Source organism: Peromyscus californicus, unplaced genomic scaffold (assembly GCF_007827085.1).
Source record: "Peromyscus californicus insignis strain IS unplaced genomic scaffold, ASM782708v3 Scaffold_7__1_contigs__length_154581171, whole genome shotgun sequence".
In the NCBI taxonomy this organism is placed as follows: Eukaryota; Metazoa; Chordata; class Mammalia; order Rodentia; family Cricetidae; genus Peromyscus; species Peromyscus californicus.
The window spans coordinates 50,364,615-50,391,156 of NW_026294595.1; the positions used below are offsets into that span (position 1 = coordinate 50,364,615).

The 26,542-nt window shown below is 40.2% G+C and overlaps 1 protein-coding gene across 2 annotated transcripts in view; it reads right to left on the reverse strand.

Moving 5' to 3' along the window:
- Positions 1 to 533: 533 nt before the first annotated feature.
- Positions 534 to 26,542, reverse strand: part of Ola1 (Obg like ATPase 1) — a 142,141-nt gene continuing 116,132 nt past the window's right edge. For both annotated transcript variants that reach the window (XM_052723887.1, XM_052723888.1), the window contains exons 8-11: positions 7,145 to 7,285; positions 6,363 to 6,459; positions 4,226 to 4,348; positions 534 to 1,054 (exon numbers count right to left, since the gene is read on the reverse strand). In XM_052723887.1, coding sequence (XP_052579847.1) covers positions 953 to 1,054; positions 4,226 to 4,348; positions 6,363 to 6,459; positions 7,145 to 7,285 — 463 coding nt within the window. In that variant the 3' untranslated portion in view covers positions 534 to 952. The remainder of the gene's footprint in view (positions 1,055 to 4,225; positions 4,349 to 6,362; positions 6,460 to 7,144; positions 7,286 to 26,542) is intronic.

The window sequence follows — 26,542 nt, forward strand, 5'->3', positions numbered from 1 at the left end:
AGCTACACAGAGAAACCCTGTCTCGAAAAAACCAAAAAAAAAAAAATGATTAAAGCTGAATTGTTTCTCAGTAGTTTTTAAACCAGTGTATGAATCTGAATTGAAATAAAAATGCAACCCCTCAGAAACGAAATGTCAGTTTTTAAAATTTAATAATTTTAAAGAAAAGTGAAAATAAAGATGCCTTCCATTTGGTTAGAACAATAACAGCAAACAAAATTCACTAATGTTGAAACAAAATGATTTTCTTTTTGGTTGGAGTCACCTATGTTATAACCTTTGAAATATCACCGCTATCATCTTTCAATAAATGTCCATCTACAAATTAATTAATTTTTTGAGACAGTCCCTGGTATCTTATTCTTCTAATTCCCATGAAAGACTCACTTTTAAGATACAATGCAGCTGCCCCACACTGCCAGTGGCTGTACCACACACACGCCTTAAATTCTGTAATCAGCAGCGAGCAGGTGCCATATCGCATTCAACACACCACAGCCAGTCAATACAGACATCCCCAAACACACCAAGGCTGGTTTTGTCAAATGTTTTATTGAGTGTAGACATCTGGAGTACTGTAAAACATGCATTATCTGTAGATTCAAAAAGGAGCAAGCCACATTGTCCTCACTGTCAAACGTGTCAGGCTTGGCATACATGATGGAGATTAATGGAGTATCATGAGAGTAATATGGTTCTTGAAAAGCTTCTACAATCTGAAGTAGGGTCTTAATCACGTGAAAAGCAAAGCTGTTCACGTTTAGTAACTCGCATTTCATTGAAGGTACACAGTATTTTATAATTTAAAAACAAATAAAAATAATTTGTTTGTAGAAGATTTCCACTTCTAACTTTGTCTCTTTAGATTTCAGAAACTTTAATTTAAAAAACAAAACCCCAAAACCCAATATATGCATTTTAGAAGTATGTTTATCTGAGCAACAACTAAACTTTATTTCTTTTTTGGTTGCTGAGGTGTATTAAATTTGAAGAAGATAATATCTCCATCTTCAACAATATAATTTCTGCCTTGTTGTCTGTATTTTCCAGCAGCCTGCAAAGAGAAAAAACAAGAGGAAATGGCTTATCACTTATAACTAAATACACAGGAAAAACAATGCAAAGAAATGCTCTGTGGGTCACGTTAAAAAAAGGATGAAAAAGAAGAGAAGAAGTATGGGAACGCACACAAGTTCTAATGCAAAGAAAAGCAGACCTATGGCAGGACTACGTTTCCACATATATGTGTACATAATGGATTCTCAGTCACTGTTGATACATAAATGTAATTATACCAATATCATTAAGTTGCATTACATGCTGTTTATGGTACATTTCTGATGTGTCTGCAAACATCAGCAAGTCACTCTAAGAAAACCCATCAAAGGAGGCAGAAAAAAGCTACAAGTGTTGTTGGCTTAAAGAATTCTTTGGTGACCCTGGTGACATCTTAGAGACAGTTTGCTCTAAGAAACACTGTGCTCAATTGTGGCACATATATGTGAATTTCTTGTGGCCCAGTTTGATCTTTTCCACAGTGCTGAACAAGTGTGCATTCGGAAACTAACTTGGAAGTTTACTAACAGTGTCGTGACAAGCACACTCTAACAGGTTGGAACTGCAGACAGCTATTTTTCCACTTGTAGCTCAGTCCGCAAAGCACCTGATTCCACCTGCTGGTATGCAGATCCAGACATGCTCTTGGTAACTGTACACAAAAAAAGCAGGCTCATCGCATGGCCAGCACACACCTCAGGCTCCTCAGCACCACACTTGACACTCCACAATTAGCAGTCTCCTGCGACCCCGGCACCAACTACTCCTGAGGATCCTTCGGAAAAAATTCTCAAAAGTGTTTTCCTTCTGCCAGAATTTCTTGAGAACATGAAAACTTTGTCCAATGTAAGATTACTACTTCCTATTGTCAATACTAAAAGTTCAAAGCCAGGTGGAATGATATTAATCAGTAGTAAAAACACTAACAAAGATCATAATCTGAGGTTTAAAATCAACAAACCAGACTGAAAAGCCCTCATGAGCATATTTTTGATAGTGCACTATTCAAAGACTTTTGCCTACTAGTAACAAATATGCTATTAACATGAAGTTTAGCTTTAAAAAGACGATGTGCTTTATCATTCTAAAAGATATAACTAAATATTCACATGACGTTTGTAAAGATGTGATGTACTGAAAGCCATATGCTACATATTTCTAGAATCTAAGGCCTACTATTATTAAACTATACAGACAAGTTAAATGAAATACATATTGACACGACATATTAGTGTAAGTTTATATACTTTGTTACACTCAAGTTTACTATTAATAGTGACAGTGTTTCTTTAAATTCTCTAGAGACCATTTAATCCATTTCCACTGCTATCAGAAACACTGGTTGAAAAAAAAATCAATACCCATTTGTGAGTCTTGAGTATGTATTAAACAAGACACGTCTAAGCAGTTCATTTGCACTTGAAAGCGGCCATCTGTAGAAGGCAGCTTTGCCTAAGCAGATATGATTGCTAATAGTGTGATATCCCTGTAGACTACAAAGCCCACAGAGCTATTCAGTATATAGTTCACAGCACTGCACTGAATTAGCTATGCTGCACCGGTGGTAGAAAACACACACACACACACACACACACACACACACACACACACACACACACACACACAGTTGTGTTCTCAAGCTCAAACTTCTTGTCATGTACAAGTGAACACTGTTCAATACGGAGTATAAAGCAGCTCATAAATCTTTCATTTAGTCAGAGTTCACAATTTTAAATGTTAGTTTTGGAAGTTAAAAACCCACAAGATATTTAGTGATATTCTAGGTGGAAAAGCCAGATGCCAACCTTTCCCTATTTATGATATAAAGCACTCAGCCTTACATATTATTATAGGTAGGAAATATCATTGCACTGTGTATTATAGTTTCTGAATTGTTAAAGTAGTCACGATTCACGTTATTTAAGTTTATTATAACAAAAAATCTACTAAGGATTGGTAAAAATCAACTTAGCATATGTAAGTATGAAAAGGAAGCTTCTATGTTGACTTCTAGAAAGGGAAAATATCCTCATTTGAATCTTTTGTATGAAAAGAAATATATGCTAACGTGATATAACACGTTGGAAAAAAAATCAGATATTCTTCAAGTCTAATTAGTATTCTTGACAAAATTCACCATCAATATTTACATACTTATCTATATCAATACAGATGACACCAATGAAATTAATGGCTTTGTTTAGTTATAAACTGTAACTTACTCTTTTTTTTTTTTTTTTTTTTTTTTTGTAAATCCAAAATGGCTTTCAATACTGAATCACTTATATGAAGATTTTTCCCTTCCTGCTTCTAAGGTTCCAAGAGTCCCATTAAAACCATGTTGTTTAATATGAGTATTCTAATAATACTGGTAAGAATATACCAAACTTGAAATATCTTTCACATTCCTTTCAAATTATGAAATAGTCAACATAAGAGTCCTATTTAAATCATTCAACATTTTCTATGATAGTCTTCAAATTAAATTAAAGCAGCTACCTACAAGGTCAACTTTAGTTAGGTGAACTACCTACTTATTGGATAATAATACATTTCTTTGTGTAGAATCAAACAAGCTAGAAAAATGAATTTGCAATAGAACTTAGATTAACACTCGCTTAGTACTCATACTTAACACTGCTTCACTATCTGTGTCTGTAAATCAAATTATAGTTATTAGCTAAAAGAAAGCACAATTTTGGACCTGCCCTCTAGTGTTGAAAAAGCAAATCAAATTTCCAAAGATCTAGAAAAAAAAAAAAAAAGAAACCCATGAAGTTTCAGTATCATTCAGCAGGTTCAGCAGGTTTATCTGACTAGGCACCATTATCTGTTTCCTTGACTTAACCAAAGGTGTTTATTTCTAGTTCATATACTCAAATGGATTACTATGACTTTTTCATTAGCTACCAGTGAACAAATTCTTTTTTTTTTTTTTATGTGACTTAAACGTCTCTTTTTATTTTCAGTTAGAGAAAAGCAAACACACAAACAAATCCACTCCATACAGCTCTCTAAAACTGGCCTGAGAGCACATGGGCACCCCCTATCAGGGGACAATGGGATCCTAACAGGCTAGCAGCACACAGTTAAAACAGCTGTAATTTATCATGGCTGTCACATGAGTGCTAAAGTTATGAAATTTGCAAGTAAAAAAGTCATTCCTTACCTTGACTGCATTTTCAGAACCCTCCTCTTTAAAGTCTTCGTATTTCATGACTTCAGCCATAATGAATCCCTTTTCAAAATCTGTGTGAATCTTTCCTGCAGCCTGAGGAGCCTTCGTTCCTTTCTTTGAAAAGGACCAGAGAAAACGAATTGCAGTTAAGATGACTGATTATAAGCATCGAGTTTTTTTCTCTGATCTGTAGTTGGCTCAACTCAAACTTGAGTTAAGAGCAGTTAGGGTGTCAGGCATACAATCAGCACATTTCCATCGGTGGACACTGTGCAGCAGATTGAACAGACACGTCATGGGTGTTAAAGGGACACAGCTCGGAGCTTTGCTCTTCCTAACAGTCATCTACGGTTTTATTGATTTAGATGCACTGGTGGGGTTTGCTGTGGGTTTCATTTCGATTTTCTATTCTTCACAGTGAAAAAAAAATAAAGATTTTCAAGTAACTTTCAAGTTGAATTATGAAAGGTTTAAAAAAGATAAAAAGCCCTCAAAATTTCAGCTCCTCTAAAGAACATATAAAAGTCAATATATAAAGGGATATTTTAAGGCATTTCTAGTGAATCAAATAAGCTATGGCCAGCAAATAATTTTGACATAATCAAGAAATGTTAACAGTAAGATTTTTGAATATTTTTTATACTATACCCTGCCTCTAACCATCATGAAGGAAATTCAAGTCGAGATGGGAAGAGAAATGTCTTGTAATTACCCCATATGCTAAATTACAAGAACATACATTCCAGACAGACACAACTACAGAAAGAAATCTGAGAAATAATGGTGACCGTGAGCTGCTTAATAAAGCATGTTCAAGTGCTAAGGAGCCTGACGCTTCAGAGCACAGTTTTTACAATAAAAGATGTATTGGGTGAATGTGGCGACTCGCTGATGCTTACCTGACCGAGTGTCACAGCATATTAAATCATGGGAACGAACAATCAGTCTTAAGACAAACCAAGCTTTCATGTTTCAAACCCAGTGAATGCTCTTTCCTGCTTCACACACTTCAGTTGGAAGTTTTAAGGCTTTAAAATACATCTTTTAAATATATAGTAACAACAAACACTGGCAATTTGTTTACCAACTTGGCTTTGCTTTGACATTATTTTTAAAGTTTATATAAAAGGACCTCGGTTAGAAGTCAATCAGACACTTTTCTTCTTCAAAGGAGGAGACATAAAGGAGAGTGAATCTTGGATTCACAGTCTTATCTAACACTGCTGACCATCTCCATGTTTCTATCCATACCAAAGAAAAACAGAACAGAAGCCCAAGTCAGGACAGTACTGATCACCACAAAGCATGTATTTTAAACAGCCTTAGTAAAGAGTTACTGAGACACTGAATCTAAAAGTTCCGACCTGTTTATATTCTGTAACACATCATTTAGGACTATATATGTTTCAAAATATTTTTCAGTAGGAAATACTATATTACAATATATTTACACTCAAAAGCAAACAAACCATTATACTTCAGTCTATTGTCCTCTGGGAATAAATTAGTCACTCTCCGTAGTCATATTCAGTATACACTAATATCTACAATATGTATCACACTCTTAAAGAAGTTGAACACGTAACAGTGAAAACAAACATCACTTCTATGAATTCAATAGAAAAGAATGAATTACTGCACACTGAATTTAGCTTTTTGCGCCCAACTGTGTATCTATGAAGAGCATAATGATGTCATATTGCTTTTATTGCTGAAATGTAATCCGAGCAAAGCAAAGGAGGAAAGAAGCACCCGCAACCCAAACAAACTTAGCGAATACAAAATGAAAAGCAACATCAATTTCAGCGCAGACAAACCCAGTCACACAGATTAAGCAAGCACAATACTGGTACGTCTTATCTCTGACCACAGGAGGAGGGTAGGCAGATTCTACAGGATGAAGAAATTCAGACTATGTAATAGGCAGAATCAATTGTTACCTGCCTCAATCAATGCCGCTCCACTTTCACTGTTCAGCAGCTCACAAATAATTAAAGTTATCCTGGACAAAAACCTCATCTGTAATGACTAGCTAACCGCCACCATGACAAACTTCAAAGTCAGTGATATTAATCTGAATTCAATAGTGTGGAACTGGATAGAGCTGATGAATAAGTATGAATCTTACCCTGATGGTCCACGCACGCACTTCATCTGGGCCTGCAGTGAAAAAGTATTCTAGCTGGAGGGCTGCAAACCCAGCCTTAATGATCTTTGGCAAAGCACTGAAATAAAATGAAACAAATTCACTCAACATTTAAGTTGACTCTGCCAGGGATCCGTCTAGAACTAAAACGATTCATCTTAAGCAGATAATGGTAAAGATATTAGTAAATGACCATTTATCTTCCATAGCACACTTGAAGAGGTCAGAAAGCTGGGCTATTTCTTAAAATACCCATTCTAAGACTGGCTTTAATTGTATTAGCCTGAAGCATTTTGAACTGTTTACTATTAAAAACAAAAAATTGTATCTTCCCAGACTACAACTATTTTCATCCAATATTAATTATTTCCAGAACTTGAGCCATGAAAGCAAAATTATTTGATTGAAACCCAATCTTCTAACAATATATTATTGTTACTCAGAAAAAAACTACGGCAAGTGATTCACCCGTTCCCCTCCCCCCACTGAACATGACGAAAGCGTTTTGGCGATCATCCCTCCTCAAAAATATACATAACTAATACCTATGTTATAATTAAAACACTGTTCGGAGATGACAGATGACAGTTAAAAACTTAATTTCAAATAAATCTTTTCACTCTGTCTCATGGTAAAGAAAGGAGAAGATTCCCTCTTTATAATGGTAATTACTCTGTCATTTATTATTCTATCAGCGCAAGCAATTAAATTACTGCAAGGAAATAGTTGATAATAAAGTGTAGGGAAAATGAATGCTAATTAACCTTTGTGTCATGTTCGCTTCCAGATACTTCTGTCTCTCCTCGGCACTCAATTCTTGCAACTTGAGTTCCAAGGCCCCACTAAAAGGAATGACCAAGGCACCTGGGTCATACTTGTCCACCCACTCTTTAATTTTTATCAACCTGTAGACAAAAAAGGGCACAACATTATCTTGTAGTGCATGCATGACTGTACCACATTCATTATTATCAAGTAGCACATACATATTCATAAGAACTGCACGGTTTTATGATGCCATCTTTTTGTGTATAGCTTTCCAAGGTCAAGGCATTAGCAGGCAGCGATTTCTTCAGGTACACTCGGGGATTTTCTATTGTCATCTAGTTTTACTTTAGCACACTATCTATAGGGACTCTATTACAAATATTATCAGCTTTTTAAAATCAAACTGAATTTGTTCCGCATTAACACCTGTACTTCTGAACAAGACTCTGTTTCATAATGTCTAATGTCCTTTACAAAGTAAATTTTAGAAAAGAGAAATCAAAGTTGCTTATACAGGAATCATACTTAGAAATGCCAACTAATTTTGAAGCATCTCTGAAAAATAATTTGTCCCACCCAGATATCTACTGACTGGGTTAGTTCCTTCCTGAATGAAGAACCAGCAGCTACCACTGGTTTCCAGGGAGGTTTCTGCTAACATTAGCAACAACAACAATAACAAAAACGCAAAATACAGATTTACAAATATAGCCAATTGGGTGCATGCTATCCTATAAATCCAAACTTCCGTAGGATCATAAATAGAAAGAGGAAATCAATTCCTTTAATCACCAAAGTTATGGAAAGCCAAGTCCATTAGGAAACATAGTAGCCTGGAAAAGCACTGTGAGTCTTCCTCCCTCTTCTAAAGTGAGCATTTTTGAAAAGTAGTGATTAGAATTGAAGTGAAACAAATGCAGCAGATAGAACTAAAAGGTTCCTCTCATGGTTTCTTCTTCTTCTCGGGTCAGGACCTGTTTCTAAGCCTGCTGCAGAAGTGGAAATAATAATAGTACATATTATACTGTAAAGAACCTAGGAGCATAACACATCCACTAAGCAGGTAATATCTTCATCATTCCCATGTAATCATAGCATATTCGCCTATGAGTCTAGGGGTTTTACCCAGGGCTGCTTACAGATTGGGATAAGTACCATAAGTCACTGGGGTCTCACATCATTCTATCAGCATCCTGTAGTTTTACATTTATTTTTGATCTGTGCACACACACTTGATCCCATGTGCCATGGAGGTCAAAGGACAACCTGCAGGAGGCAGTTCTCTCCTTCCACCATGTAGGCTCCAGGAGCGAACTTGGGCCATCAGGTTTGGCGACAAGCACTTTTACTGCTGAGCCATCATTTCATTGGCCCCACCCTCCTGTATTGTGACTAAAGTTTAATAGGCATTATGGCAAAATACTGTGGGAGAAATATCTTCAATAATCAATGTTCAGCTACTTTTAAGGGCAAAGAAGAGGAAGAACTAAAGACCAAATTCATCAAAATTCAAATATCAACCAAAATGGCAGGAATTCAAATAGCTATTAAAAAGTTAAGAATATAGCCAGGTAATGGAGGCACACGTCTTTAATCCCAGCACTTGGGAAGTGGAGGCAGGTGGATCTCTGAGTTCAATGCCAGACTGGTCCACACAGTGAGTTCCAAGACAGCCAGGACTACAGAGAAACACTGTCCTGAAAAACCAAAAAGGAAGGAAGGAAGGAAGGAAGGAAGGAAGGAAGGAAGGAAGGAAGGAAGGAAGGAAGGAAGGAAGGAAGAAAGAAAGAGAATATGGCCAGCTGCACAGGATTCAGGATAGAAAAAGAAATGAAAATTCATACAAGGGTTGCATATGCTTATCATACAAAGGTAATTACATATTTAATGTTATTAGTGACTTTTGACCTTCATAATATTTGTATCTTTTGTTTACATCCTAAAAAAGTATACTGACCCCTAAGAATTATTTTGGAATAAAGTATATGGCCTTAAATTATTATTTAAACTTGGTATTTTCTTATGGAAAATTATGAAGGGTATAATAAAGCAAAAAGGGGACTTAAATAGGCATTTTTGCATATAATAACATTATGGCATTCTACATTACTTTATAGGTAAACTATTCAAATCTCTATATTAAAATGTTATCATTAAAGGCTTAGTAACAGACTTTTATTATACAAGTTAGAATCAAATATGTCATTTTAAAAAGCACACCAAATACAGCTTCATGAAAGGCAAACAGAACAAACCCTTGTGCAAGGATAATGGAAAATGTCATATATCTGTCTCTTAAGTATGGTCAACATAACCAGTAAAGCTAAAACTGTTAGGAAACAAGGTAAGAAATAATTATTTTGGCTAAAACATCAATTCAGAATAACAATAGTTCTCCCAGTCATTTCCACAGCCTTCCCTGCAGAGCCCTCAGAGGGATTATTTGCATTCCTCAGGTGTTCTACTGTACAATTCAGATGAATAAAGACTCACAAATCATTTCTCTACCGCCAATGTGAGACTTTGATCTGGTGAATACACCATTGTACCTTAACTATAATTGGCAAAAAAACCTGACAGTGTAGAGCATCACACGCTTAATAACAAAGGGCCGATCTCAAAGTGTTGACAGATGATCTTCATAATGCAGAAGCAGAGCGGGCACGGTTTAGCAGTAAATGAGCGCCGAGGTCTAAAGGTCTCTAAAGTGACTGCCATCAGACCTGCTCCAGCCTCACTGAAGAAAAAGGTACCGTCACACTCTCCGGAAAGTGAGTTCTGCTCATTGCTGCTGCCTGGCTCCACTTTTGTGACTCTGCTGTCACAGACAGCACGGGAAGATGAAAAGTGACAGGCTCTTTGGCTGTCTGCTTTACTTTTGTGACTTTCACTATTAAACAAAAGTGAGAAACAGCCCAAAGTGATTTTTAATTGCATACTTGAAATAAGCCTTGGGTAATTAAAAAATTAAGCTCAATTCAAGATTACAGAGGGAAATACATATAATATGCCTATTAGGTTTGATGGTTTTCAAAGTGTGATAATGAGGCTAAGATCACAAGTTTGAACCCCATAGGGACCTTCTGCAGAAAGACATGTCTATTCTCTTGCTACAATCCATGCCCAAACTATAGCCAGCCATCTAGAAAATGTGTGCTATTGGCACCTGATGGACTCAGAAAATTCAAAGTTGAGCTCACTTGTCACTACTCCAATATATTTCTAAGCACACAGTCAACGTGCCTAAACAATAAAATGTCTCAAGAAAGCCATTCAGTTGCTAGGGACCTAAACTGCGATATGAAATTGTCACGGAGTGTCAAATGACAGGATGGCCGGGAGAGATGCAAGCATCAGGAGGGACAGAGTACTTGCAGATTTCAACCATAAACACCGCGGCCAGAGCGTGCAGGTTACCAGTTTACACGCGCAGATTACTGCCAGGGTATCTGACCCCCTGATACGGAGCCCAGCTGGTTAGAAGGGACAACGGGGAGCACCGCAGTTGACCTGCACTGTCCCCCGGGCAGCAATCACACCAAACCGGACAAAGAAGGGACAGCTAGTTCTGAGCCTAGAAGGGCGGGGCCTTGAGCTATACCAGCAGGTCCCAACCTGTCAGACTTTAGCAATGCAAACTCTCCAGGATTGTTTCCATGTAGAAATCCTAGGTTCCAAAATCTGATATTTCCACTGGGTTACTTTACATCAGTGGTTCTCAACCCTTTCTGGGGCCAAATGACCTTTTGCAGGGGTCTCATATCAGATATCCTACATATTAGATATTTACATTACAATTCACAACAGCAGCAAAACTACAGTTAGGAAGCAGCAATGAAAAAGCTTTTACGGCTGGGGTCACCACATGAGGGACTGTATTAAAGGGCCGCAGCGTTAGAAAGGTTGAGAAGCGCTGCTCTACATCCTGTGGGCTTCTTTTCCTAGATAGTAGCTTTCTTATTTTTTATGGTTGATGGTGCTGGGCACGGAACTTAGCACTCTTGTGCACTTAGGCAGACCACCACTGAGCTACCTTACCTGTTTTATTTTGGGAGGAGGGATATTATTGTTTAATAAATTATTTGTCCCTTTCAACAAAAATTCTCTCCAAACTGCTTTTTACATTTAGCAGTCAAGTTCTAAGGGAGTCTTGCGGTCCTGGAGTGAGATGAGATGCTGCCTTAGTTGGGGTTTCTATTGCTGCAACAAAACACCATGACCAAAAAGCAAGTTGGGGAGGAAAGGGTTTATTTGGCTTACACTTCAGCATGGCTGTTCATCACTGAAGGTAGTCATGACACAAACTCAAACAGGCAGGATCCTGGAAGCAGGAGCTGATGTAGAGGCCACAGAGGGGTGTTACTAGCTTTCCCCGAGCTTGCTCAGACTACTTTCTTTTAGAACCAGGACCACCAGCCCAGGTGTAGCACCACCCACCATGGGCTGGGCCCTCCCCCATTGATCACTAATTGAGAAAATGCCTTACAGCTGGATCTCATCGAGGCCTTTCCTCAATTGAGGCTCCTTCCTCTGATGACTCCAGCTTGTGTCAAGTAGACACCGCAAACCAGCCAGCACAGATGCATCTACAGTATAGTTTTGATTCCTTTAGGAAAAGATCCCTTGGAAGTCCCAGGCTCTGAGCCATTTTTTTTAAAGTTTATTTATTTCATTTTATTAGTTATATGAGTGTTTTGTCTGATGTATATATGTGTGTCTCTGGTGCCTGTGGAGGTAAGAAGAGGGTATTGGATCCTCTGAAAGTAGAGTTACAGATGGTTGTGAGCCACCATGAGGGTGCTGGGAACTAAACACAGGTCCTTTGCAAGAACCGTCAGTGCTCTTAACCACTGAGTCATCTCTCTACCCTCTACTTTTTCATTTTTTTTTGTTTTTTTTTTTTTTTTTTTGTTTTTGTTTTTCGAGACAGGGTTTCTCTGTGTAGCTTTGCGCCTTTCCTGGAACTCACTTGGTAGTCCAGGCTGGCCTCGAACTCACAGAGATCCGCCTGGCTCTGCCTCCCGAGTGTGCTGGGATTAAAGGCGTGCGCCACCACCGCCCGGCTTACTTTTTCATTTTTAAGCTCAGTGTTTCTGTACTTGGTTACAGGCAATGTCTGGGTGCAGCAAGTGTCAAGCTACTGAGCTTTTGTCTGAAGAGGTGAGGTTACCTGCTGGTGGTGCTTTGAAAGAAAATGGCTCCCAAAGGGAATGGCACTATTAGAAGGTGTGGACTTCTTGTTGGAGTAGGTAGTCTGGTTTTGTTAGAGGAAGTATGTCACTGGAGGTGGGCTTTGAGGTGTCATATATGCTCAAACCATGTCCAGTGAGATAGACCACTTCCCGTTGCCAGAGCAAAATGCAGAACTCTCAGCTACCTCTCTAGCATCATGTCTGCCTGCATGCTGCCATGTCCTACCATGATGATAACAGACTGAACCTCTGAACTGTAAACCACCCAATTAAATGTTTTCCTTCTAAGAGTTGCCATGGTCATGGTGTCTCTTCACAGCAGCAGAAACCCTAAGACTGAAGTTGGTACCAGGGACCAGGTATTGCTGTGATAGGCCTCACCACACTTTTGTTTGAAGGGATGTGGATCTTGGGGCTGTGGATTAGAAATGTAGTTGAATACTTGAAGTGCTGCTCAATGGGCCTTACTAATTGGAGCCTGGAAGACAGTGGTGCTGAGTGTGATTTGAACTTTGGGTGTCTGGATCAAGAGGGTTCACAGGAGAAGAATGTTAGTGTGTGGCCTAGAGACTGGTCTTGTGATATTTTGGTGGAGAATGTGGCTGCTTTTTGCCCTGGTCCGAAAAGTCTGAAGAGTCTGCTTGAGGCTAAAGTGAAGAGTTTTGGATTAATTCCATCGGCAGAGGAAATCTCAAAACAGCCTAGTATAGACTCTGTTGTGTGGTTATTAATGTTATGGTGAAAAGGAGCAAGCTGAACAAATAAAAATACAAAGTGTACAGATTGAGAAAAGAGGTACCAGGAAGTGTAATGGAGCTATAATCCTGTGTTCAAGAGATAAACGAATTAATAAATGGAATAAAGGGCGGCTCACACCTTTAATCCTAACACTCGGGAGGCAGAGGCAGGCAGATCTCTGTGAGTTCGAGGCCAGCCTGGTCTACAAATCGAGTTCCAAAAAGGGTGCAAAGCTACACAGAGAAACCCTGTCTCGAAAAACCACAAAAAAAAAAAAAAAAAAAAAAAAAAAAAAAAAAAAAAGAAAGAAATGGAATAAAGGGAGTGGTGACCTATGGGCAAGATCCCACTCTGTTAGGTTTCCAACTTATGGAAAGGAATTAAAGAAAAGCTTAGGGGCTGGACAGATGGCTCAGTAGTTCAGAGCAATGGCTGCTCTTCCAAAGGACCTGAGTTCCATTCCCAGCACCTACATGGCAGCTCACAACTGTCTGTAACTCCAAGATCTGACACCCTCACACAGACATACACGCAGGCAAAACATCAATGAACATAAAATAAAAATAAATAAATTTTAAAGAAAAGCTTAGAGCCCTGTGGTGGTACACACTTTTATCCTAGCACTCCAAAGGCAGAGGCTAGCAGATCTCTTGAGGCCAGACTGGTCTACAGATCAAGTTTCAGGACAGCCAAGCTTAGGCAGAGATGGAAACCATGGTAAACAGAAAACTGATGAAGATGGAACTGAACAAGGAGGCCATGTTCCAGCCCCAGTAAGCAGTAGACCTTGGCAGTTTTAGCCATATGGTTCTGGCTTTAGAGTCCTGGAACTCTCTCTGTAGACCAGGCTGTCTGCAAACTCAGAGATCCACCTGCCTCTGCGTCCTGAGTGCTGGGATTAAAAGTGTGCACCATCGCTGCCCAACTAGCTAAGCTTCTTAACTGAAAACTCTACTACATACTCACTTCATAGTGTTCTAATACCATAACTTTAGCCTTTCTTGGCTGTCCTAGAACTTGCTACGTAGACCATGCTGGCCTTGAACTCACAAGAGGCTTTGTCTCCCAAGTGCTGGGATTAAAGGTGTATACCACCATGCCTGGATTAAGCTATTTTTTTTTTTTTTTTTTTTCTCGAGACAGGGTTTCTCTGTGTAGCTTTGCGCCTTTCCTGGAACTCACTTGGTAGTCCAGGCTGGCCTCGAACTCACAGAGATCCGCCTGGCTCTGCCTCCCGAGTGCTGGGATTAAAGGCGTGCGCCACCACCGCCCGGCTAAGCTATTTTTTAAGCCAATATTAAGAAACTTAAACATTAAACTTCAACTCAAACATGGAGTACTGAGGTATACTCTTGTATATAAACAAACTGAGATTCGCAAACAATACTTTCCTTAACAAAAGGAACAGGACAATCTCAATAATGCTATTTGATATTTTCCATAAAAGCCAAATTCTTGCAACTTAAAACATGCCTAAGCCAGTCTTCTCTAGCATATTTTAATGAGGATTTTGTCTTCTTTTCTAGAGCTCATGTCCCTGTAGCTTTTCAACGATCTCTAGCCCATTCAAATTCAGACTGTATGTTCTGAAAGTACTTCAGAGATCAGTCCAGCACTAGGTCCAAATTACACTGCCAATCATGGTACCTTTGCTGCACATCAGAACTTCTCCGTACTTGCTCATTATCCTTTGCAATATCAAAGTTTATCTGATTTTTAAAAATGTGACACATGGTACTGTCGGCCTCTTACTCATGCCTTCTACGGTTTTGTGTATGTCTGTGTGTGCGCAGTGACATCTGCTTCTGAGTGAAGGTAACTGGTAGGAAGACCCATAGGCCAACATTCAGAAAAGGCCACCGTTTACAAGAGGCCACTGCAGTGATTTAGCAGCCATCAGGCAGCTCAGCTAGCCTTTGGTGAGCTAGCTCTGGCATGTCTACACTGGGAAGTGCCGTTAATCCGGGCACTGGGAAACACTGAGGCCACGCTCTCCTTCCTGCAGCTCTTTCTCTTCTATGACACCATTCAGAGTCCAAAGAATGCCTTCCAGACAAGATAGTTCTCCCCATTTCCCAGACAGGACCACTGCAAATTAAGGCTGTTTTACTTGTGGTCTAAAACCAGAAAAGACAAGGGCAATTAGTGAAAAGTAAAGTTATTTTCCTAAAGATTATTTTGTAAACAAATGACAACAACTAATAATGGGACCTACAATCAGATTTGTACCACACGCAACATATAAACTTGAAATATAACATGACTTTTTTTTTTCTTCAGAGCTGAGGACCGAACCCAGGGCCTTGTAAGCTGAGCTAAATCCCCAACTCCAACATATGACTTTTTAAAGTCAAAGAGTTAGCTCTAGAAATTCAGACATCAACTTTTCCAAATTTTCTACCTTAAAGTAAAATTACTAAAGTACAACTTTATTGATAGGCATTCTCTGAATGGAAGCTACTAAGGAAGTACATAATTGGGGCTGGTGGCACAAGTCTGTAATTCTAGCTACTCAGGAGGCTGAGGCAGGAGGGCTGGTAAGTTTATAGGGCCAATCTGGCCAACAGAGTGAATCCTTGTCTCAAAACAAAAATCTGTAGCTTAGTGGTAGGATGCTTGCCTAACATGCATGACTCCTTGGGTCTGATCCTCAGTACTGAAAAAAACAAAACCAAAAGGAAGTTTGTAATCTAAAAAAAGATAGGGCCTAAGTGGTAGTTGCACATGGCTTTCATACTAGCACTGGGGAGGCAGACGCAGGCAGATCTCTGTGAGTTCGAGGCCAGCCTGGTCTTCCAGGACAGACAGAGCTAGAGAGAGAGAGAGCTAGAGAGAGAGAGAGAGAGCGAGCGAGAGAGAGAGAGCGAGAGAGAGAGAGAGAGAGAGAGAGAGAGAGAGAGAGAGAGAGATCTTGTCTCAAAAACCAAAACCAAAACAAAACAAAAAGTCAGGATGGAAGAAAGAAGAAATACCAAGATCTAGTTTCGACTAGTGTGTAGAAGTCTACACAGTGTCGGGAAGAGAGCCTCATGCTGTCACAGGAAGAGATGTCAAGTTTTGGTGTTATGGCCTAACTTCATGGGGCTCTAAGTAGAACAATGCCAACTGTGACAGTTCAGCTCTAACTCCATCACTTGAGTACATGTTGGGAAGGCAGAATCTGCATTTTTTTTTTTTTTTTTGATTTTTGAGACAGGGTTTCTCTGTGTAGCTTTGCGCCTTTCCTGGATCTCGCTCTGTAGACCAGGCTGGCCTCGAACTCACAGAGATCCGTCTGCCTCTGCCTCCCGAGTGCTGGGATTAAAGGCGTGCGCCACCACCGCCCGGCCAGAATCTGCATTTTTAATGAGACCCTAAGTCATTCATGCACATACTCCATTTTTAGTGGCACTAACCTAAGGACTGTGAAAATAAGACATTTAATGTAATGTACACTGAAATGACTGTGTAGGGCACAGACAAGGCAGTCAGCATGTGACCCATTTCACCAATACAGCAAAGAGTGACAGGTGAATCCTGCTGCTATGTCTCCTGGGCTCAAAACCAGAAACAGAGAAGGTCATGAGAATGTCTACAAGTCTAAGAAGACGTTCTGTCTGAATCCCATGTCATGTCAAGACAGTTTCAGATTCACAGTAAAATGATGTCCTAATTCAGACACATAGATATGGTTAGCATTCTGTACTTTGTTAAAACACAATTATGCTATGTGCCTCCATACCTGGAAAAACATCTGTAGTCCATTAACTTTTGGGTCCAGATTCTATTAGGAAGGATTTCAGTACAGGACTTGGTGGAATGAAAGGAATACTGCTATAAACTTTCCTACGAAGACCTCAAAGAATCACTGTGGTCACCTTACAGTGTATGTGTGCTTGTGAGTGCTTATGAAAATTAACGAACTTGAGAGAAATGAGCATTAATTTTGCAGCAAATAAAAATCCACTCTGGGGCTGGAGAGATGGCTCAGGGGTTAAGAGCACTGGTTGCTCTTCCAGAGGTCCCGAGTTCAATTCCTAGCACCCACATGGTGGCTCACAACCATCTGTAATGGGATCTGATTCCCTCTACTGGTGTGCATGAAGACAGGTCACTCATATACATAAAATAAATATTTAAAAAAAAATCCACTCTGACTCCTTTTTCAAGATAAAAAGCCTTTTGACTCTACTAACAACTAGAAAGCTATCACAAAATCCAAATAAATGAAAGATGTTAGGATGAGTAGGCAACTATAAAAACAAAGCAGAAAAAGTGGAATACATGTGGAAACACATATAACTAATCTCTGATGGCCTTGTAATCAATATCTGAAAATAGTTACTTTGTTTAACAGAAAGGCTACATTAAAAACAAAAAGAGTTCTTTGGGCTGGAGAGATGGCTCCAAGCACCCACATCACCAGGCTGACAACATCTGTAACACCAGCCCCAGGGGATCCAAAGCACGGGCTTCCAAGGGCACTTGCATGCACCTGCACACATACCCATATGTAGATTCACACACCTACACATAATTTTAAAAAGTTCCTTGCAGTTAGTAAGCAAACAGAAAGAAAGTATTAGGGTAAATTCAAATCAGCTCGAGCCAATCACAGCTGATTTCCTAGCAGACACACTGAGAATGGCCTGGAATAGCCTACTAGGAAGCCTCAGGGCAAGGTTTCAAAGTGTTCATGAGGCTCCTAAAAAGAGAAAGGAGGGTCTCAGAGGCCATGGCTTAGATCTCACCACTGGTACATGAGCAGTCAACATGTGAAGTAGGAAGGCTAGGAGAGATGCTTGATCTAGGTGATAACATGGGGACTTTGACTCAACCCTCTCAGGACACAGGCTCCCTTTGGTCTTCTTTTGTATCTTTTGGTCTGTTCTTGTTATAAGTGCCTAGCAGCACCCTGATACTGCTGCTTCCCAGGGAATTACCCTCATTTAAGTGACCTCTTAACCAGAGCAACATCAATGTGTCCTTTAAGACACAGTCCTCCTTTCGACAAGCTCCCACATGGATAAGAGCCAGCACAACATTCTACCTATATTATAAATGACTTATTTTGCCCCTTTCTGGTCTCTCTCCTCCCACTATAGAAAAACTACTGGAGGGGGTCAGGGTCTTGCTATGCAGCCCCGGTTGTCGTTGTCAAACTTGTGATCCTCCCCCACTAAGTGCTGGGATAACAAGTGAATGCCACCACACTTGGCTTTAGATGTCCCTGTCCCCATAGTAGGGGTTGAATACAAGGTCTCAATGCACTAAATAAACACACAGTTTACCACCAAGCTATGTTCATGATCCCTCTGTTTTTTTTTTTTTTTTGTTTTTTTGTTTTTTTTTTTTTGAGACATGGTCTTATTAGGTTGCCCAGGCAGTCCTTGAACTTATGATTTTACTGCCTTGGCCTCTGGAGTAGCTGAGATCACATACCTGCACCATCAGACCAGGTTAGAAAAAAACTTAAGATCAGGTCTGTGTCTTTGTTCCTTGCCATCTCCACAAAGCATTCCTAAGCACAATACCTGGCACACAGTGTGTCTTAGTTAGGTTTTCTCTTGCTTTGACCAGACACCATGACCATGTCAACTCTAATAAAGGAAAACATTTAACTGGGGCTGGCTTACAAGTCCCCGTAGTCTATAACAGTCTTTTACAGTCTCAAACCTGTAAAAGTCCAAAGTCTCTTCAGAGACTTATGCAATCTCTTAACTGTAATCCACTGGAAATTTCCTCTGCCAAAGCTGTTAGTCCAAAACTCTTCAATTTAGCCTCCAGCAGATTTTTTGGACAAGGGCAGAAAGCAGCCACATTCACCAAAATATCAGATGATCTCTAGGCCAATATTCTTCTCCTGTGAACCCTCTTGAGCCAGCCCTGTCACAGTTCAGATCACCCTCAGCACCACTGTCTTCTATATTCCTACTAGGATGGCCCATTAAGACCCACTTCAAGCATCCAACTGCTTTTCTAATCCAAAGTCCACATTCCTCCAAACAAAAGCATGCTCCAGCCTATCACAGCAACACCCCAGTCTCTGGTACCAACTTCTGTCTTAGGGTTTCTATTGCTGTGGAGAGACACCATGACCATGGCTACTCTTAGAAAGGAAAACATTTCATTGACTGGCTTACAGGTTAAAAGTTTAGTCCATTATCCTCATGGTGGGAAGCATGATGGCACACAGGCAGACATGGTGTTGGAGAGGTAGCTGAGCATCTGAAACCTCAAAGCCCACCCCCAGTGACCTACTTTCTCCAGCAACACCATACCTACTGCAACAAGGCTACATCTCCTAATAGTGTCACTCCCATAAGCCTTTGGGGGCCATTTTCTTTCAAACCACCCCACAGTGGATGCTCAAATACTCTTCGTGAGTAATTCAGACTCAGCATCTTTAATCTAAAATGCTCTGATATCCAAACTTTTTGAGTTCCATGATGCTAAGAAAGTTTCAGAATGACAAGCACTTCAGATTTTCAATTAGGGTATTTAATCAGTTTGTACAAACTTTGTAGAAATATAACAAATCTGAAAACCTCTGAAATCTAAAACATTTTGAAACTTTGGGTCTCAAGTATTTTGATCAAGGGCTAGTCAACTTCTAAATAGTCGAGTGACTCCATTGGCTATTTAACATCTTAGTTCGTTCATCTATAAAATGGTCTCTGTTAGCAACTATAACCTATTCTGAGTTTCCTGAGGGATTTCCCATGGTGCTGGGAAGAGAAAGGAAGAGACAGCAATGGTGGAGGAACCCTGAGCTCTGGGATGCACTCTTGCACTTCAATCAGAGCTTCTTGACTAGTACGTTGGACTTCTGAGTACGATTTCATTGGAAGACAGAACTCTGTTGTTTTCAACCATTCCAAAGGTCACTGATGAGTGACCTTCTTCAGATGGAAAACTGCCATGCCAGGCATATGCCCAGCATACAGAGGAGCCAACACTGAAATCTTCAAGCACTTCATCCCCATTCTGCTCAGGTATACTTCTCAGCATCTTTTTAAATAGCCTTCCTTCCCTTTTCTGTCACTCTCTACTTCCACACCTTGACTTATTTCTCTTTACAATGCTTACGTTGTGCCCTTGATAATTTATTCTTATACACAATAATTTATTCTTATTGCTGGATCCATTTGTCTATATTTTATCAGTCATCTTCAACACCACTTAGAAAAGTGCCCAGCACAAGCAGATGTGACGGGAGCCATAAGCCTAAGCGACCCTTGACACACAGGCCGCCATATTTGGGCTTCTTTCCTCTTTTTCTAGATCTAGGCCTTGCTTAAGTCTCCATAGCACCAGAACCTCTTCTCACAAATACCAGAACCTGTTCTCAGAGATCAGGTGCCCGAGCTGCAGTTAGGCAGTTAGGCAAGAATAGATAATCCTCATAGCAGCATTCCCTGCTGGCTGAACAGCCCATGATTAAAGTCCCCTTCCTGCTTGCACCCTCTTTGTCCCCACCTATATATGTCTTAAGAGGAAAATAAAATTTGGAGCTGGATCAGACATCCTGTCTTGCTCTTATTCTTTGTGTCTCTTGTCCCTCTCATTCGCCGGCCCTCCCTTCAGGTCCCTGTTGAAGACCCTGATGGCCGGGGCACAGATGTTCAGTAGATGCTAGGTAGACCAATAAACAGAAGGAATTAAACTTACTTTTTTTTTTCCTGAAGAAAACATTTGAGAGCTGGGGAGTTGGCTCTGCTGATGAAAGTACTCTATTCAAGCATGGGGACCTGAGCTTAGATCCCTAGAATCATGTAAAAAGCCATGTGTATGCACTTGTAATATCAGCTCTGGGGTGTGTGTGTGTGTGTGTGTGTGTGTGTGTGTGTGTGTGTGTGTGTGTGTAGACAAAGAGGATCACAGGGGCTTGCTGGCCAGCCAGGCAAACCAAAAACCAGTGAACTCCAGGTTCAATGAGAGACCCTGCCTCAAGGAAATAGGCAGGAGAGCAGCAGAGCTGGGCACATCTTCCTCTGACTTCCATGGTAAATGCACTGGTACATTCAACTGCATATACACGCACACATAAAGGCAGCTAAAAGAATATTCAGAAGGATGTGTAATTCCTACAGATTCTGCTTATCTGTCTTCTGTAAAACTAATGTCTAGAAAACAGTACACTACAATGAAACTGACCTTTGGAGGTAGGCTTATTTTTCAGCTGGAATGGGGGAGGTGTAACTGATTGCTGTATTGCTCTATCAACAAAAATAGAATCTTAGGGCCATTTTGTGAAGAGATTAAATGGTTGTATATGTTCTTAGCCTCCTGAAGCAGCCAGTTTTTCTACACAGAGCCTTCAAGTAGGAGATTTAGAAATCGAATCTCTTCTTTTCTCTCCTTGTGAGATTTTTTTGTTTGTTTGTTTGTTTTGGGGGTGGTCTTCAGTTACCTTCTTACACTTTATGAGGAACCTCATCTAAGGTGATAGCAACACTGCTACCAATAAGACGGCTGTTCACGCCATGAACTCCTGTGCATGTACGGAAATCCCGACACTTGAGGAGGAAAGCCACAAGTACACTCAACTGTAGGCTGCTTCGCTCATAAGGACACTGGCCCTTGGCCAGTAAGTTTAGAAATGCCCAGGCTGGTAAAGCAGGAAGGACAGCAGAGAAACTTCTGGCCATGCTTTAGACACTAATCTGGCTGCAGAGACAAATACGGACCAAAGAAAAGCAGCTGTGAGAAGGCCTGCAGCAGAGATTCACAACTCGCTGTTTGACTGAACCATGACTTTCAATGGCATTACTATGGCAAAACGTAGTTACCCTGCACAGGTACCTCCTCCTGGTGCTTATACTGTGGTGCCCTCTAAATGCCAGTGGGTATCGGGAACCTCATGAAGGGCCAAAGAGCTTCAATTCTAAGAGTGGACAAGGAGGATCTTCTTACAAGTCTGGAATGTTGAAAGGCAATAAGCTTCAGGCCATTAAGACTAGTCCAGACAAAACACAAAAGTAGATTCTCCCCTGGAAAGCCTGGGGAAAATGAAAACGAACAGGAGAACAAGCAGACCTGTCATCCTCATCTCTATGGGGATGAAGACTGAGAAAGTCAGAGGAGAGCAAAGCAGTACCTCCATGGAGACAAGAGGAATGTGAAGATGGAAACGATGATGATGATGAGGATGGGGAGGAGCTACAAGCCGGAGTTGGTCAGGATGATGAGGCTGAGCAAGGAGAAGATGAAGAGACAGCACCAATGGTGACGTGGCTCTCAAGATTTAGAAATCTTAATCCTACTATTTCTTTACCTTCTCCATGTTCCTCCACATGCCCAATGATCCATAACTGCCCTGCACCTGATTCCTTTTCACTTCTTTTAATTTCCTTAGTAGTTCTGTTAAGTCTTACTCTGTAATTTTGGCCTCCTTACAACCTAACAAAAGATGTTTGCTTCTTATTTAAAAAAACTAGAAAGGTAGGTCAAATTCATTCCCAGTTTTTATCTGATAACTTGAATCCTCAAGTTTCACTGTGCAAGTATCAGAATGAACAGCTCAAACCTAGGATGCTCAGCCTCCTCCATGTTTACTCCCTGAGTGAACAGCTCAAACCTAGGATGCTCAGCCTCCTCCATGTTTACTCCCTGAATGAACACTCAAACCTAGGATGCTCAGCCTCCTCCATGTTTACTCCCTGAATGAACAGCTCAAACCTAGGATGCTCAGCCTCCTCCATGTTTACTCCCTGAATGAACAGCTCAAACCTAGGATGCTCAGCCTCCTCCATGTTTACTCCCTGAATGAACAGCTCAAACCTAGGATGCTCAGCCTCCTCCATGTTTACTCCCTGAATGAACAGCTCAAACCTAGGATGCTCAGCCTCCTCCGTGTTTACTCCCTGAATGAACAGCTCAAACCTAGGATGCTCAGCCTCCTCCGTGTTTACTCCCTGAGTGCTTTGCATGACCTCCAGTAATGGAGCTGTCTGGGGCACTGAATGAAGGAGGGAATGAAGAAAAGACAGCCACATGTACAGGCAAGCTGGGGACAGGCAGATTGTGCTCTTGGATGGAGAAATGGCAGCAGCCCAGAGGCTCAGCGTGCTTATTAGATACTGTCAATGGTGTGTATAACATGGAGGTGGGGTTATTGCAGACTGCTGAACAAGGAGGTGGGATTATTACATATAGATAAAGAGAAGGTTTACGGTATAAAGCTGGATAAAAGAGCTAGGCTTAGTTAATCATGGTGGGAGCAATCTCTGTAAACACCAGGAGGAAGAAAGCTATGGCGAACATTTTCTGCACAAACTATCAACACTCACACTCAGACCCCCAAGGGAAAGCTTTGCCATTACACTAAGCCTCATGGGGGATGGGCAGATACTCTGCCATTTTCCCTGGGTCTGACGGTATGCTCCTTGATATGGCCCTGCACATGTCAACAGCACACATTCACTTGGGGCTTTCTCCACTCCCAGTTACTAAGATTTTCACCAATCATTAGTGGCCCCAGAAAAGCCCATTTTGACACTTCAGAGCAGTTATTTGTTTCTCAAAGTAGCTTGTGCACAACCTGTGAAATCCAGGGTTTTAAAAGTTACCTAAGGTTAGGATCTATAGAAGTAACAATGTGTAAAACTTTGTCCTCTGGTGTGTGAGTTGAGAGTCACTACTGAATCTGTATGTTGTTGGCAATTTTATACTCTAATTTTAAATATTACCTATAGAACAGTTAGTTCTACAATTACAGTTGTCATGAGTTATGAAGCCCATATTTATACACTGAGACTAAAAAACTCTGTTAGCTACAAGAAAATTTCCAACTATGGTATGACCTTATATAGGATAAAATTATTTCCCAGATTAACCACTCCCACCTTTTTTGTTCAAATAAGTACAGTGCTAGGAATATACAAAGAACTTTTATTGTTATAATACAAGAATAAAAAGATAGAACCTAAACAAATACAGGAAAAGACTGAATAGATCGTTCTCCAAGGAGGACATACAAACAACAATAAGCGTATAAAAAGATGATCAACACTAGTTATTAGAAGAACATAAATTAAAACCTTCATGAGACACTACTCCACATCTAGGAGGTTACAAATAGAAGCACAAAAAATAATAAGTGGCATATCCATGCAAGACAGTATTATTTAGTAAAAAACGGGAGAAATGAATTATTTTAATACGTACAACAATACAGATGAATACTGACTGAAACATTATGCTAAGTAAAACAAGCCATATCATGCATGATTCAAATAACATGAAGTAGGTGAATTCAAGTAGGCAGACAGTAGATGGGTGCCTGCAGGGGTAGGTGGAAAGGGACTGCCTGTTAATGGGCATGGCCTTCTTTTCAGTGTTATCAAACTGTTCTGATGGTGACACAGTTCGAGAAACCAAACCAAACCAAACCAAAAACAAAACAAAAAAAAAAAATCCCAATAAACTGTTTACCTTAAAAGGGAGGATTTTGTATATGTGAATTATTATATATATATGTATATAACTATACATATCTACAGATAGGAAGATTAAAAAAACCCTAAAACCCTGAAAGTAAGCTAAAACTAATCTAAAAACTAAAAAGATAAAAAAACAAACAAGTTATAACAGTTCCACATTATGATTCTGTTGAACTTTCCATGGAAACAGTCCAGTCCAATAAGAACCCCACAGATTTGAAGTAAGGCAAATGCCACTTCAAACTATAGTTCAACTACACAGTAACTATGTGATCCTGGAAACACCATTTGAGCTTTCAGTGCCTCAGTTTAATCACCTATAACAAAAATCACACCTACTTTGTAGGCTACATTTTCAGTAAAGTGTGCTAAACAGAAGAGCCTTTGAAATGTTAACCTCTAATCTCAGTTGTCAGTGTGTGTGTGTGTGGGGGGGCACATTCTAGTTGCAGGAGAGTTAAAAATTCTGTCAGACTGTCCACATGTAAAAGGAGTGAGAACTGGCCGGTGGTGCACACCTCTAATCCCAGCACTTAGGAGGCAGAGGCAGGCGGGTCTCTGAGTTCAAGGTCTGTAGCAAGCTTTCTCGTCAGACTTTCTTGGACCACCAGCCCACAAATAACGACAGAGACTTATTATTTCTGAAAGCTTGGTTTTAGCATAGGCTTGTTTCCAACTAGCTCTTATAACTTAATTAACCCATATTTTAAAAAATCTATGCTCTACCACGTGGCTCCGTTACCTCTCCTCAGGAAGGCATGTCCAACTTGCTCCAAGTCTGCTGGGGATCTGTGGACCTAGATTCCTCCTCCTCTCTCTCCCTGGAAATACTGCCTATCCTTTCCTGTCTAGCTATTGGCCATTCAGCTCTTTACTAAACCAATCACAAGGCACCATAGGCAGAGACACATCTTTACAGTATAAACAAATATTCTATAACAGAGGCTAGCCTGGTCTACATTTCTGTGAGACCTTGCTTAACCAATCTGTATGGAAAGGGAGGTGGCGAGCTGAAAGGAGAGAGCTTCAGGCACACTAACGGCAGAAACGTATGCTGAAAGATTATGTGGAGTAGGTAACATTATGCTAGATCTTGGCGAATACAACTTTGAGAAAGGAATGGAGGGAGTAGAGAAAAAAAGAAAGAAAGAAAGAAAAAAATAAGAAAATGCAAAAGAGCGTAAGTTTAGGACAGAGGAAATGAGGCTCTGGAGACACAGAAAAGGGAGAAGACACAGTGGATGAGGGACCGACATATTTAGTGATCTTTAAAATTACATACAACACTGAGGTTAGAGTAAGAAAAGCAGCAGCAAGAATAATAATAAATTCAATAAAAATAATAAGCCAGAATTTTATGGGGCCAGAAATAAAGTAAGGAATGTCCAAGGGAAAGATACATGAGTGTTATGTCCTTCTTCTGAAGTCATTCATATGTCAGCTACTTGAGGACGGTTCCCTAGTCTAACAGGAGTTCATCTTATGATCCCACTTGTCCATGTCCTCTACCCACAATGCAGGTGTCTGTGCATCTCACGAGGCAGCGGACACAAAGATGAAAGCAAGACTGAGTCATGGGTGTCCGCATCTCTGGAGCTGAGAAACAAGGAGAAGTAAAGGAGGAGTGGTGGCCCTCACGCAAACTTCTGTACTCTGGAGGGTACAAAATCCCTCTCGGTAGAGTAGAATTAGCTTCAAAGAAGTTAACTGAAGTCATGTTAGACAGGAAATGAAGCCTCTGAAACAAGCAAACAACCAAGCTACTTTCTAGCCTTTCCCCATCGATGGTGTGGTGTGCAACCCGGAACGTAGCTTCCAGCTGCTTCTGAAAGGTGATTTGGTCTCTAATAGGAACGTTTACTTCCATTTAGTACAAACAGTCTTATGTAGAGTCTGTAATGAAAATTTTGACACAAGAAAAAAACATTGGGAAATACATTGAAGAATTCTAGTCACCAAAGTTTTTAGTTTACAGCTTATAGTTTGATCTAGCAATCAACAATAAGCCAGAGTCTGTTTTACTAAAGATATTATATGAAAA